This window comes from Megascapheus bottae, chromosome 25 (assembly GCF_031878675.1).
Source record: "Megascapheus bottae isolate mThoBot1 chromosome 25, mThoBot2.hap1, whole genome shotgun sequence".
NCBI classification, from domain to species: Eukaryota; Metazoa; Chordata; class Mammalia; order Rodentia; family Geomyidae; genus Megascapheus; species Megascapheus bottae.
In genome coordinates, this window is record NC_143533.1 from 14,537,581 (window position 1) to 14,550,084 (window position 12,504).

General features: G+C 34.1%; 1 protein-coding gene across 7 annotated transcripts in view; it reads left to right on the forward strand.

Moving 5' to 3' along the window:
• The window catches only part of Znf280d (zinc finger protein 280D), a 72,356-nt gene extending 60,113 nt beyond the window's left edge, over positions 1-12,243 (forward strand). For 3 of the 7 annotated variants that reach the window (XM_090358340.1, XM_090358341.1, XM_090358339.1), the window contains 3 exons: positions 6,425-6,467; positions 9,675-9,730; positions 10,366-12,243. In XM_090358340.1, coding sequence (XP_090214466.1) covers positions 6,425-6,467; positions 9,675-9,730; positions 10,366-10,942 — 676 coding nt within the window. In that variant the 3' untranslated portion in view covers positions 10,943-12,243. Of the gene's footprint in view, positions 1-6,424; positions 6,468-8,081; positions 8,238-9,674; positions 9,731-10,365 lie in introns of those variants that run through there. The other 4 variants (XM_090358342.1, XM_090358345.1, XM_090358343.1 and 1 more) reach the window with 4 other exon arrangements.
• Positions 12,244-12,504: the final 261 nt, after the last annotated feature.

Here is a 12,504-nt window from a genome sequence, read left to right on the forward strand (position 1 = left end):
ATTGGTAAGATTATATTGCAAACCTTTCAAAAATTTAAAGTAACATTTATTTATCTAAAATGTAATATTTACTTAGTCCTTAATGTGTTTTTTAGGATAAAGCTAACGTATGATAATCAATAATGTTTATTTCCTTCCTGTAAATTTTTAATGTCATTTATTTTAATTATGTTGCATACAGCTCTATTAAGTAGTTTTGATCTACTATTTTCTTTTAATAAAAATGTTTTTAAGTGTCTCAGGAATTGTTTTCTAATGAATAATTTTATATAAAAACCCTGTGTATCCAATAAATAGGAACATTGGTTTATTGACCAGAAGCTTTATTATTTTGTATGTGAAATAAGAGCTATATCTACTTAGTGTACCTTTCACTTTCACTCCTGGCACAATTAAAAGATAATCAAATATTTTTTATTTTAAAAATTAGAGCATCATTTATGATTTTTTTAAGTAGGATAAGGATCAGCAGGCTCTGAAATTATTGAGCTTTTTTTTTCACTCCTAATACTTCATTTGTGCTTTGGAGCAAAGATAAGCTTCTTATACCATAAGTTTTGGGACGGGAGTTTGGCCTAGTGGTAGAGTGCTTGCCTGGCATGCACAAAGACCTGGGTTCGATTCCTTGGTACCACATACATAGAAAAATAGCCAGAAGTGGTGCTGTGGCTCAAGTGGAAGAGTTCTAGCCTTGAGAAATCCCAAGGACAGTGCTCAGGCCCTGAGCTCAAGCCCAGGACTGGCAAAAAAAAAAAAAAAATTCTTACAATTAACATTAATTTTTCATTTTAAGTTTCTGAGCCAACTTACATTAATGGAAAAGTTTCTAAAATCTTGGAAAATGGCGTGTTTCCTAGTAGTATATTTGATAGCACACTATTTACTTCTTAATCTGTTTCTAGAAAGATTTTTCATCTCTCTAATTTTTTTTGGGGGGGGGGTGGGTCATAGGCTTGAACTCTGGGCCCGGGCACTGTTCCTGAGGTCTTCCACTCAAGGCTAGCACTCTACCACTTGAACCACAGCGCCACTTCTGGTTTTCTGGTGATTAATTGGAGATAAGTGTCTCACAGACTCTTGGTGCCTGGACTGGCACACAAATGTTATTAGCACACATAAATGTAATTAGCATATCAGAATCACTCTGCAAATGTAAAGTTATATTATTATTTTATCTACCCACATTTTATTTGTTTTTTTTATTGTAATTAGTAAAAGGGTTACATGATATTTGCCAGATAGAAGGTGCATTAATTAACATACATTGATACCCTTTCACATGTCTTGGTACCCATTTCCCTCCCCTCCCCACATTTTATTTGTATGCAGTTGCTTTCATATTCAGCCTATTTTACATTCTAGCCATCCCATATCATTTTCACTAATTATTTTTTCTAATTTTCTCTTCCTGTTACTGTTAATAGTATGTTTCAGTTGTTTTCTAATTGTCTAAACTACACAAAATTTATAGCTTTAGAAAATGTTTATAATTCATATTAGTCATCACTATCTTGTATCTACTTAATCTACATTTCCCTCTTGACTACACTGTGTTTCATCTCATACTTTCAACTCCTGATTTTGAGGTCCTTCTGGAGTCTTACTTGTCAATTTAGAATTTGACCTTGCCGAAAGGCTTGCTGTCCTTTACTTAGAGAGGCTTCTGTGCATTTCCTTTTGGATCATTTATTGACATAGAGACCCTATACTGAGAGTCTTTTTCTGTCACTGTGAGGTATGGTGCTGTGAAGTATTGTCGCCTTCAAATGTGGCTGACCGAGGTTTAAATCCAAGTTAGTTTATGTTTTGTTGTTTTATCTAACCAGGTCATCATTAACTAAATGGTATAACCTTGCCAAGTTCCAACTTACTTATTGAAGGATAGATAAAAATTCCTGAAGATAATATGTGGAAGTTAAGTTACAGATTAAAGAAGTTAAATATTTCACTGAAATTTTTTACACTGACTTGGCAGAGATTAGGCACTAAATAAATACACATTACTATTACTGCAGCTCTTGTTCTTGCTCTCCTCTTACTGCTACTACTGCTACCATGACTGTTCTTCCTGCTTCCTCCTGATGGCCAGAGGCTCTGGGACCATTTATCTATGGAATCTTCTCATGATTGGGACTTGTGATGGCAGTCCATCTACATTGATATTTGTCATTTTGATATAGTTTGATCTTACATTCTTCTGAACTTACCTTGGTTAATGGCATTACTCTTCTCTTTCCATTGCAGGCAGATATCTGGGGTGGGTCACATTTGCTCTCCCTCTTGTTTCCATATCAGATAGATAGATAGATAGATAGATAGATAGATAGATAGATAGATAGATAGATAGATAGATAGATAGAAATATCCTCTGTTCTAAGCATTTTGTAGAATCTTGTTTTCTCCATTGACACTGTAGTATTTTGGTTGAGAGAGCCACTGTCTTAACAAGACTAAATGAAACCTTTTTATCATTTTTTTTCTGATATACAAACCTGATGCTTTTAGCACGAACAAATTAGCATGGCAATCAAGAACTTCCCTGAAATTATCTGTGCATGTCTTCAATTTTATCTTCAACTGCTTTTTTTCCTGCCCTACATTTCATTGACATGAGGACCATACAATGTTGGTCATATTATTCTTATCTAGTTTTGTGTTTCTGTTCTGCCTTGGCTCCTTTACCCTGCTTTGCTAGTTTCTGTTCTTCCTATAAAAGCAAGTTCACTGTACTGCTTGCTGCTTTCTTGCCTCTTTCCTCATAGTGGGTCAGTCAAGTAGATACCTTTTCCTTAATTTTATAGTTCTCTATAAACATTTGCTTCAGTGTATATCTTTGATAACAAAATACTTAAGAGGAGAAACTGTTTTCAACTTTGGACTAGAACACTTAGCTCACTGGTGCATGTACAGCATGCCATAGATTCTGCCTAGACACTCAGCCCACAATCACACATCCATCACCACTGCTCAAAGAAAATGATCAGAAATAATGTGATGAATGTTTACTGTTCTAAATGTCGAAGTAAAAGCTCTTGAGTAGTGGTTTCCTTTACTACTAGTTTGTACAGCATCTATTAAGCTTTCATAGTATGTTTACAAGTATTCTTAAATTGAAGACTATATCTTTTTAATTACCATTGAAGTTTTTTAACTAGCTGAATATGTACCTGAATAGTTTTCTCCTTACCGATTTCCCCCATCCCATTGATGTTCGTACTATAAATAAAATAACATCTCAAAGACCATATCAGTGTAATTAAATCACAATTATTTATTTCCTGTGTAGCTCTAAATTTTTATGACTAGCCTTGTGATGTCATGTGACCTGTAGAAAAATGCTGTTAGGACTTTTGATTCTATTTTAAACTGTAGAGAAAATGAATTAGCCTTTAGAAATATACCAGGCACTTGTTTGTTTCAGTAGGTTTCCTTGGAAAAAATTACTTATGTGCAGTTCTTTTGCAATTGGTCATTTGTCAGTGCCTCTGTTGTCTTTGCATTAAAAAGTCAATGTTTGCTTCAAGTCCTACACTACTTTTTTCTATAAAAATGATTCAAAAATTCACAAGTGAAAATGTTAATTATGTAATAATAACAGGTTATTAGAGCAGAACTTTGAGCTTAGCAAATTCGACTGTCTTCTCCAGAGCAGTTGAATATCTCCAATAATAACTATTTCATCCGGTAGCTTTATGAATAAGAATTAAAGCTACAAAATTGGCAGAGGGCAGTTTTCAAAAAATTTTAATCATGTACAAGTAATTTTATAAAATTTTATTAATCTTAAAGTATACCTTTGTAATTACAAAGTCTTAGTGTGCATTTTAGTGCCGGATTAATGATGATGAAATTATTAATATACATACCTAAACATTTTTTAGCTTTTCTTGAACTTTTTTTCTGATTATTATAAGTCTGTCCTTTAAAGAGAATACTAGTATGATAAAAGGCACAAAGAAAAATTGGAATAACTAACCTCTTCATACTAGTTATCTCAATAACTTACTTGTTTGCACCTAGTAGGTTTCTTAGTAAAATGAAGCATAATAATAAATCTGTCACCAACCCCCATTGCCGAAAACTTGCTCTTCCCAGTTGAGAGTCCAGCAATAATGATGAAACATTCTTCAGCATTTGTTGCTGATTAAAATAATTTATGGTAGCGATGTGAAAATAATTAGCATGATACTATTTCTTTTGTAAGAGTGTAAGTCCTTAAGCTGGGTACAGGTGGCTCATGCTTATAATCCTAGCTACTTGAGAGCCTGAGATCTGAAGATCTGTTTGAAGCCAGCCTGTGAGAATTTTTTTCAATTGATCACAGAAAAAAATGGAAACAGATTTGTGGCTCAAGTGGCAGAGCTCTAGCCTTGAGTTAACGGAGTTCAGGTTCAGTACCCAGTCCTTCAGAGTTTCCCTAGACTGGCAAAGTAATAATAATAATAATAATAATAATAATAATAATAATAATACCTTTGGTAATATTTCAACACTATACTGCAAAGAAAATGTTTTATAAAATAATTTTAAATATATTCTCACCATTCACAATCTTTCAGTTGTAACAAATTTATTTTATAATTTAAGTAATACTGGGGGCCGGGACTCTGGGCTAGTGGTCCAGTGCTTGCTTAGCATGCACGAAGACCCAGGTTCGATTCCTCAGTACACATACATAGAAAAGCCATAAGTGGTGCTGTGGCTCCAGTGGTAGAGCGCTAGCCTTGAGGAAAGCCCAAGGACAGTGCTCAGATCCTGAGTTCAAGCCTAGGACTGGGGAAAAAAATGTCATTAACATATGTACTTTTTTCAAGTACTATTTTGTTTTCTTACTTGCATATGCTATTCTTAAAACTTATTTTTTCTATATATTTATTTAAAGCAATGATGCTTTCATATAATCTCTATAAATACCATCTTTATGACTACTGTTGTTTACATTTAAATACTTCAGATGATTACCAGATCTTTAACCCAAAAAAGCTGAATTTTTGTGTAAATTTTTCTTCATTCAAATATTTTTACACCTAATTAAATTGTTGTATTATACTAACAATGGAATGGGTTCACAAAAATAATCTATGAGCTGTTCTATTTCTGATTTTGTGTAACTTTGCACAGTTAATTATTTTTATTATCTACTAAAGCAGTATCATTTAAAATTCCAATGTTTTAAAAAAATGTGGTACTGGAAATGATACCCAAGACTTCCTGAATGCTAAGTACATACTGTTCCACTGCACCCTATGCCCCCAGCCATTTAAAGTCCTCACTTGAAAAAAATGAATCCTTAGAGAATGAGTGAGGAAAGAGGATGTTTGTCAGTTCCATGTGTCCTTATTTAATCACAGTAGCTTTTAGGATGGCTGACATTTTTTTCCTTTCTTTTCATGAAATAAGGCATGGACTTAGGTTGATAATACTGTTTCTTATTTGTAGTTCTTAAGACTTACTGGACCACTTAATTTTTGACTCACTGTGTTTCAGATTAAGAGAACATCCTAGTTTTGCATATTAAAAGTGAATTTAATATGCACTAACAAATAATACTTGGTCATTAACAGTTTCTAGAACAAAGATCCTCTAGAAAAGTTTGACTTATATTGATTTCATAAGACTTTTTAGATGCAATAAACTATTGACCATGTAAGTTATAACTAACATTTTTTATGAGTCAAGAAGTTTAAAAATATGCAGCTATTTTCTTAGTGGTACTTGAGAATGTATCCTTTAAGTTTTGGTGCTGGAGTGTGGATCTAGTGATAGAGTGCCTGCCTAACAAGCACAAGGCCCTGAGTTCAAACTCTGTTAAAATAACATCAGAAAAAACAAAACAGTTTTTTAAAAGCATTCTATGGTTTTTCTGTGATTTTTACTGGATCCAGATTAAGTTCATTCAAATGTCAAAATGACATTGAATTTCACACTAGATTTTTTTAAAAAAAACTATTTTTATATCCTGTGGTAGTAAACTGATTTATACAATTTTATGACTTGCTTTTGTTATTGAGTAATTCTTTTTGAAGTTGTTTTACTAATATATTACTTCTTTTATCTGAATTTACATTTAACAAAATGGTATGTTTCTGAGTTCTCTCTTTTTAGAAAAAGAAATATATGTCTTTTTTTCTTTCTTTCTCTCTGCAGTGCTGGGAATCAAACTCAGGGCTTCACACATGCTAGGCAAGTGCTCTTCCACTGAGCTACACCCCAGCTTAAAGTATATGTCTTTATTCACTAATTTAGCCCTAATTTATTAAATATGTTTATTCCTGTGTATTGTATTTTTACCTTAAAATATGTATAGATACTATTATGACGTTTTAAAGTTTACAGTGGTTTAGATTTACATTTAGTTATTTTAAGCATGCAAAAAATTAATTCATATTCACAATTATAAAATAATTGCTATTTTGTTTTCAAGATTAAAACATGAAGCTCCTACTAAGGAAGAACCTATGTCTAAGGTAAAGTGTATTTTATCTTATAATTTGAAAGGTTGTACATTGGAAAGTATTGTTACTGTGACTTTAAATTTCAGGGGTTTTGTTTGTTTGTTTTGTTTTGTTTTTTGCCTGTCCTGGGGCTTGAACTCAGGGACTGTGTACTGTTCTTAGACTTTTCAAGGCTAGTGCACTAAAGCCACAGCACCACTTCCAGCTTTTTTCTATGTATGTGGTACCAAGGAATTGAATCTGGGTCTTAGCACTCTACCACTAGGCCAAACTTCCAGCCCTAAATTTCAGTTTTAAAGTGCATGTGTTGGAAAAAATTATTGGCATGTTGTAAGAAAGAAAAGAGTTGTTTTTTGTTGTTGTTTTTTGCCAGTCCTGGGCTTGAGCTCAGGGCCTGAGCACTGCCCTTGGACTTTCTCAAGGCTAGAGCTCTACCACTTGAGCCTCAGCACCACTTCCTGCTTCTTTCTCTATGTATGTGGTACCAAGGAATCGAACCCGGGTCTTCGTGCATGCTAGGCAAGCACTTTAACCACTGGGCCAAACTCCCGGCCCAGAAAAGAGTTTTTTAACATCAGATATTTTATTTTTTTTCTTTCCTGGAGCTTGAACTCACGGCCTGAGCACTGTCCTTGAGCTTTCTCAAGGCTGGGGCTCGACCACGTGAGCTACAGCACCATTTCCAGCATTTTCTGTGTATGTGGTATCAGGGAACCCAGGGCTTCTTGCATGCTAGGCAAGGCAAGCACTCTGCCACACTCCTGGTCCAACATCAGATATTTTAAAGTCACTGTCAAAAAGTTTTCACCAGGCTGGGAATGTGGCCTCTACCAAAAGGCCACACATTGTTTTGTTCTTTTTGGAAACCTTAATAATTATCTTAATATCTGATGTTTTGAAATTTCACTTTATGTTTGACCCTTATCCTTTATATCCATTATATTATACTGTAAAGATACTTCTTGTCTTATTTCTTTGATAATTTTTTACTTTTTTCAGTTTTCTCTCTCTCTGCTTCTTTTTTCTGACATTGGATCAGCTACTTCATTACATAATGGCTTTTATTGCTTCCTTAATTATCATACTTGTAATTTTGAAGAGCCTTTTAATATTTTATTCTTCAATTGTACTTTCATAAATTTTGTTATTTGTGTACTGGGTACAGTAGCGTACCTCTTTTGGTATATTAAGTATGTATATATTTCTTTTGCTGTAAAGTTTGGTGTTCCATTCCCTTTATTCCTCTTTTGTTTAGTTTTATATTTTTCATAATAAGGGATATCTTTAGTTATGTGATAATAACTTTGCATATATTGTGAGGCTACAGCATTGACAGCCATGTGTTGTTTGGATAAGTAGGGGATTAGCTTCCATAGATACAAGTTGTACATGGCTGAACTCCAGAGGGCACTATTTACATACAGCCTTTTGTACTCTTGAAAGTAATAAGTAGTTGCAGTGTTAGAAATTAGAATTATGAAAAGTTGAAGTGCTTATTAATTGGCTTAAAAATAAGCCCACTATCAGTTGACATAAATGACATATTTTTTGAAAAATTACTTTAAAAAACTTTTTGTAAAAACAATAGTATTGTTTTATATTTATGCATACCTCTTTAATGTCTAGCTTCATAGAAGAAAACTGAATTCTCTACCACACCTCCAGTTCTGGCTTTCTGCTAATTAACTGGATATGAGTCTCTCGGATTTGTTTACCTGGGCTGCTTTGGAACCATGATCTTCAGATCTCAGCCTCCTGACTAGCTAAGATAACAGGCATGAACTACCACTCTTCAGCAATACTGCTAAGTTATTTATCACTCCTCCACACACATTGCACATTCTAAAATTTTATTTAAATCTCTTTAGCAATTAGCATTAGTGTTTCTTGCTCTATATTAGTGAAGATCTTTTATTTCTTTTTCTTTTTTGCCAGTCATGGGGCTTGAACTCAGGGCCTGGGCACTGTCCTTGGACACTTTTTGCACAAGGCTAGCACTTGGCCTCTTGAACCACAGTACCACTTCCAGCTTTTTCTATGTATGTAGTACCAAGGACTCAAACTCACGGCATTGTGCATGCAAGGCAAGCACTCTACCACTAGGCTACACTCCTGACCCCAAAATCTTTTATTTCTTTGCCCTCATTTTAACAGAGTTTTGGAAGATGAAAACACAAATGTGTGTGGGTAGTCAGTCATAATTATTTTGCAAGTTTTAGTTAGTCTGCTCTAGGAGGTAACAGCTAGACCTAGATTTCAGTCTTGCCACTTACGTTATTGCCTTAGAGTCCTACTTAACTCACTTATTCTCATCTGTAAAAATGGCATTTATGATACTGTGACTATCAAGTTCTTTACTATTTCACACACCATGTCTTCAGTAACAGGTGTTTTTTACAGAATGTTGGTCTGCCCTTTAACATACTAAGGTTTTGCTGTATTCTAAGTATCTGTATTTATAATGTAGTTATATAAAGTACTGTGGTTACATTTTGTTATTCAGATGCAGATTGATATTCTTAGTTTTCAGTGGAAGTAATTATAGAATCCAAATTTGTGAGTTAAAGAAAATATTAACTGTTTATTTTGCCAGTCCTGGGACTTGAACTCAGGATTTGAGCACTGTACTTGGGTTTTCTCAGGCCAGAGCTCTATCACTTGAGCCTCAGCACTGCATCCAGCTTTTTCTGTGTATGTGGTACCCAGGAATCGAACCTTCATGCATACTAGACTATGCTCCTGGCCGAGGAAAATAGATTTTTTTTTTGATTGGTCGTGGGGCTTGGACATTGTCCCTGATCTCTTAAGCTCACAGCTACTGCCCTACCCCTGGAGCCACAGCACCACTTCTGGTTTTCTAATGGTTAATCGGAGATTAGAGTCTCACAGACTTTAGTGCCTGGGTTGGCTTTGAATCATGATCCTGAGATCTCAGCCTCCTGAGTAGCTAGGTTTACAGGTGTGAGCCACCACACCTGGCAGAAAATAGATTTTTGACATAATTGGGTAACTTCTTTTTTACTTTGATTCAGAAACTTTGATATATTCAAATTCTTATGGATTTAAAACCAATTGTTTAAATTATGAGAATTATTTACAGTAAAAGGTTGCTTTTCTGTTGGTATACTAGGTTGTATACTTAAGTTTTTTTTAGAACATTGATTATAATAAAAGTTTTAAATTTAACCATGAATATAAAATTATTATTAATAATTTCAGGAAATTGCAAAGCATACTGTGGCTGAAAGAGAAACAGAAACATCAAGTTCTGAAAGGTAAGGAAAGGCTGAGTTTGTTCAAATTCAAGAATTCAGAGTAACATTTGATTACATTATTTATACTCAGCTGGCCAGAAGCTGTGTAAGTTGCATGCTTTCTTATTAGTAAATAAAATGGTAACATTAACTATTTAAAAGTACTAGCAAGTCATATGTTAACATTAACTCTCTCTCCAGTGTAAGTAAATTTGTATAATTGTGAAGAACTGAACTGTGCATCCTGAGCAGTGGTAGTTCTTCCACTAGAACAATTAGAAACCACATACTAGGGAATTCCAGGCTTCTACTGTGTAAATGTTTACATAGGGCAAAAGGGAAAATGAATTTTTCCAAATACATTTGATAGCATAGGCACTCTTACAACGTGATTTTTTCAACTTAAGTTTTAACTAAAAGCAAGTGAAAGTAATGATAGCCAGTTGCTAAGTCCCACAGATATCCTTTTAATATGTGACTCCAGAGTTATCAGCCTTGCCTAAGAAAATAGCCTCCTCCTAGATTGTATTATCATACCACGAACTATAGACCTGAATTTGTTTTCCTAGTTTTTTTTGGTGGGCAAATATGCATGTCTTTATTTTGAATACTGTTCAAGTATTATAAAGCAGGTAATAAATGGTTTTATTTTTCAGTAAGCAAGATGAAGATTCTTCATTAGAAGAAAAAAATGAGTGTGATGCAGATTTATCCAGAGGTTTATCAGCAACAAAAAAAGAAGAAAACATGACAGACAGAGAAAATGATGCCTGTCTTATAGACCAGGAAAGTAGTTCAAAGAAAGTCTTAAGTCATGCAGATAAAATGGAAAAGGAAAAACAAATGCAGCACTATTTTCAGGAAAAGAAACAGAAGATGGCCCGAAGTTCAGAAAACATAATTTCATGTGATCAGATTAAAGATCATAACTCCAGTGGAGCTAGATTTTCCTCAAAGAATATTAAGAATTTGCGGTTAACATCCAGTGATATGAGCATTGATCAGTTTTTGAGGAAAAGAGATGAACCTGAATCTGTTAATTCCGATGTTAGTGAGCAAGGCAGTGTCCATTTGGAACCTTTGACACCATCAGAGGTGCTGGAGTTTGAAGCCACAGAAATTTTTCAGAAAGGTAGTGGTGAACCTTCAGCCAAGACTGATGACAATATTCCCAGAGAAGTCAATCCTAGCGTACCGGATGAAACAGTAGAGACAGCAGGTAAAAAAGAATGAGATTATTTAATCATTCTTAAATTTAGTGTACCAACATAAAAAAAAAAAAAAACATTTGGCACAGTGCTGCCGGGTGAGCTCACTAGCGATGTAAAATTCAGAAGCACAAAGATTTGAGGGAGGTTGTTGACACATTTCATTATGGTGTTCAGTCTGCTACTAAGCAAGCTAACTTGCCGAGAACAGCATGATTGTGTGGATTTCTAACTTTTAAAAAAAAGCAAATTTTAATGAAAACTAATTTATAAGAAGGTCTGATTTAGCACTTTTTGAAGAAATGGAATAGAGTTGCTGATGAGGTGATTTTAAAAATAGTTAATTATATTACTAATACTTTTATATTAGTCAAACTTGCCTCAGACCTAAGCTTAAAATCTTTATTACCTAAATAGTTTCAGTTAACTTCAAGGAAAAGATCTGAAAACTGTACATCCTTTGAGAATGACTGATTTAAAATAATGGCTGATTGGCATTGTTAATGACAGCTTTATTTTGCATCTGATGCTGGTCAGTGGAGCATACTTAGAGTACTAAATTGACCTAATGAGAATTTGGTTGATCTTAAACTTAATTTTGAATTTAATACAGCATTCCAATCTGTCAGGAGCATGTAAACAGAATATCTGAATCTGTGTACCTCCATACAAGTGTTAACCAACAGGCTGTAAGCTTACCTTTAATTAAACTTTCAGTGAAAGTGTAATTATTAAAATATAAATTTATATTTGTGCATCTAGTCAATGTATAAGCTATTCTGAAAGCCCTTACTGTATTAGTTGTATAAAATAGAAATCCATTGTTGAAACTCCTGTAGCACTATGCTTTTAATACAGTTTTAATGATCTTCGTTAGAAATAGACCCATAAGAATGGTCTAGAAGCCAAGCCAAAGTGTGGTAGAATGTAGATATTGTAAAGCACTTAACGGAAAACATGTTCCGGCATGGACTCAGCTGTCTTTAAGTGACTTTTCTCTAATTGTAAAATAGTAACTTCAATTGGGACCTAAAGCAGTAATGTAATTTGTTTTGAGAATTTAGCTTAATTTATCTCTAAGTTGGCTAGTAATTTGGTACCTCTTTTTTATCATCTAGAAGGTATTAAATATAGAAATGAATAATATGAAGAACATTAGTTTGCTTTGGAGTACTAATAAAGTTTTATTTTAAAATGCTACCTTTTTACTTTTCAAAATGTGTTTTAAGTTCTTAAATATGTTTCAGTGAATGTAAAATGTTTTAAATAGCTGTTAAAATTCTGCTGTATATAGTAGTTTTTGAGTATTTGCAATAAAAATCTGTCCCTGACTAACTTTATTTTTCAGATCACTTCTTGATTTAGATTGCCTTTGGTACTGTTAGAAATAGTATACTTTTTTTTTGCCAGTCCTGGGCTTGAGCTCTGTCCTGGGCCTGAGCACTGTCCTTGGACTTTCTCAAGGCTAGAGCTCTACCACTTGAGCCTCAGCACCACTTCCAGCTTTTTTCTATGTATGTGGTACCGAGGAATCGAACCCGGGTCTTCATGCATGCTAGGCAAGCACTTTAACCACTAGGCCAAACT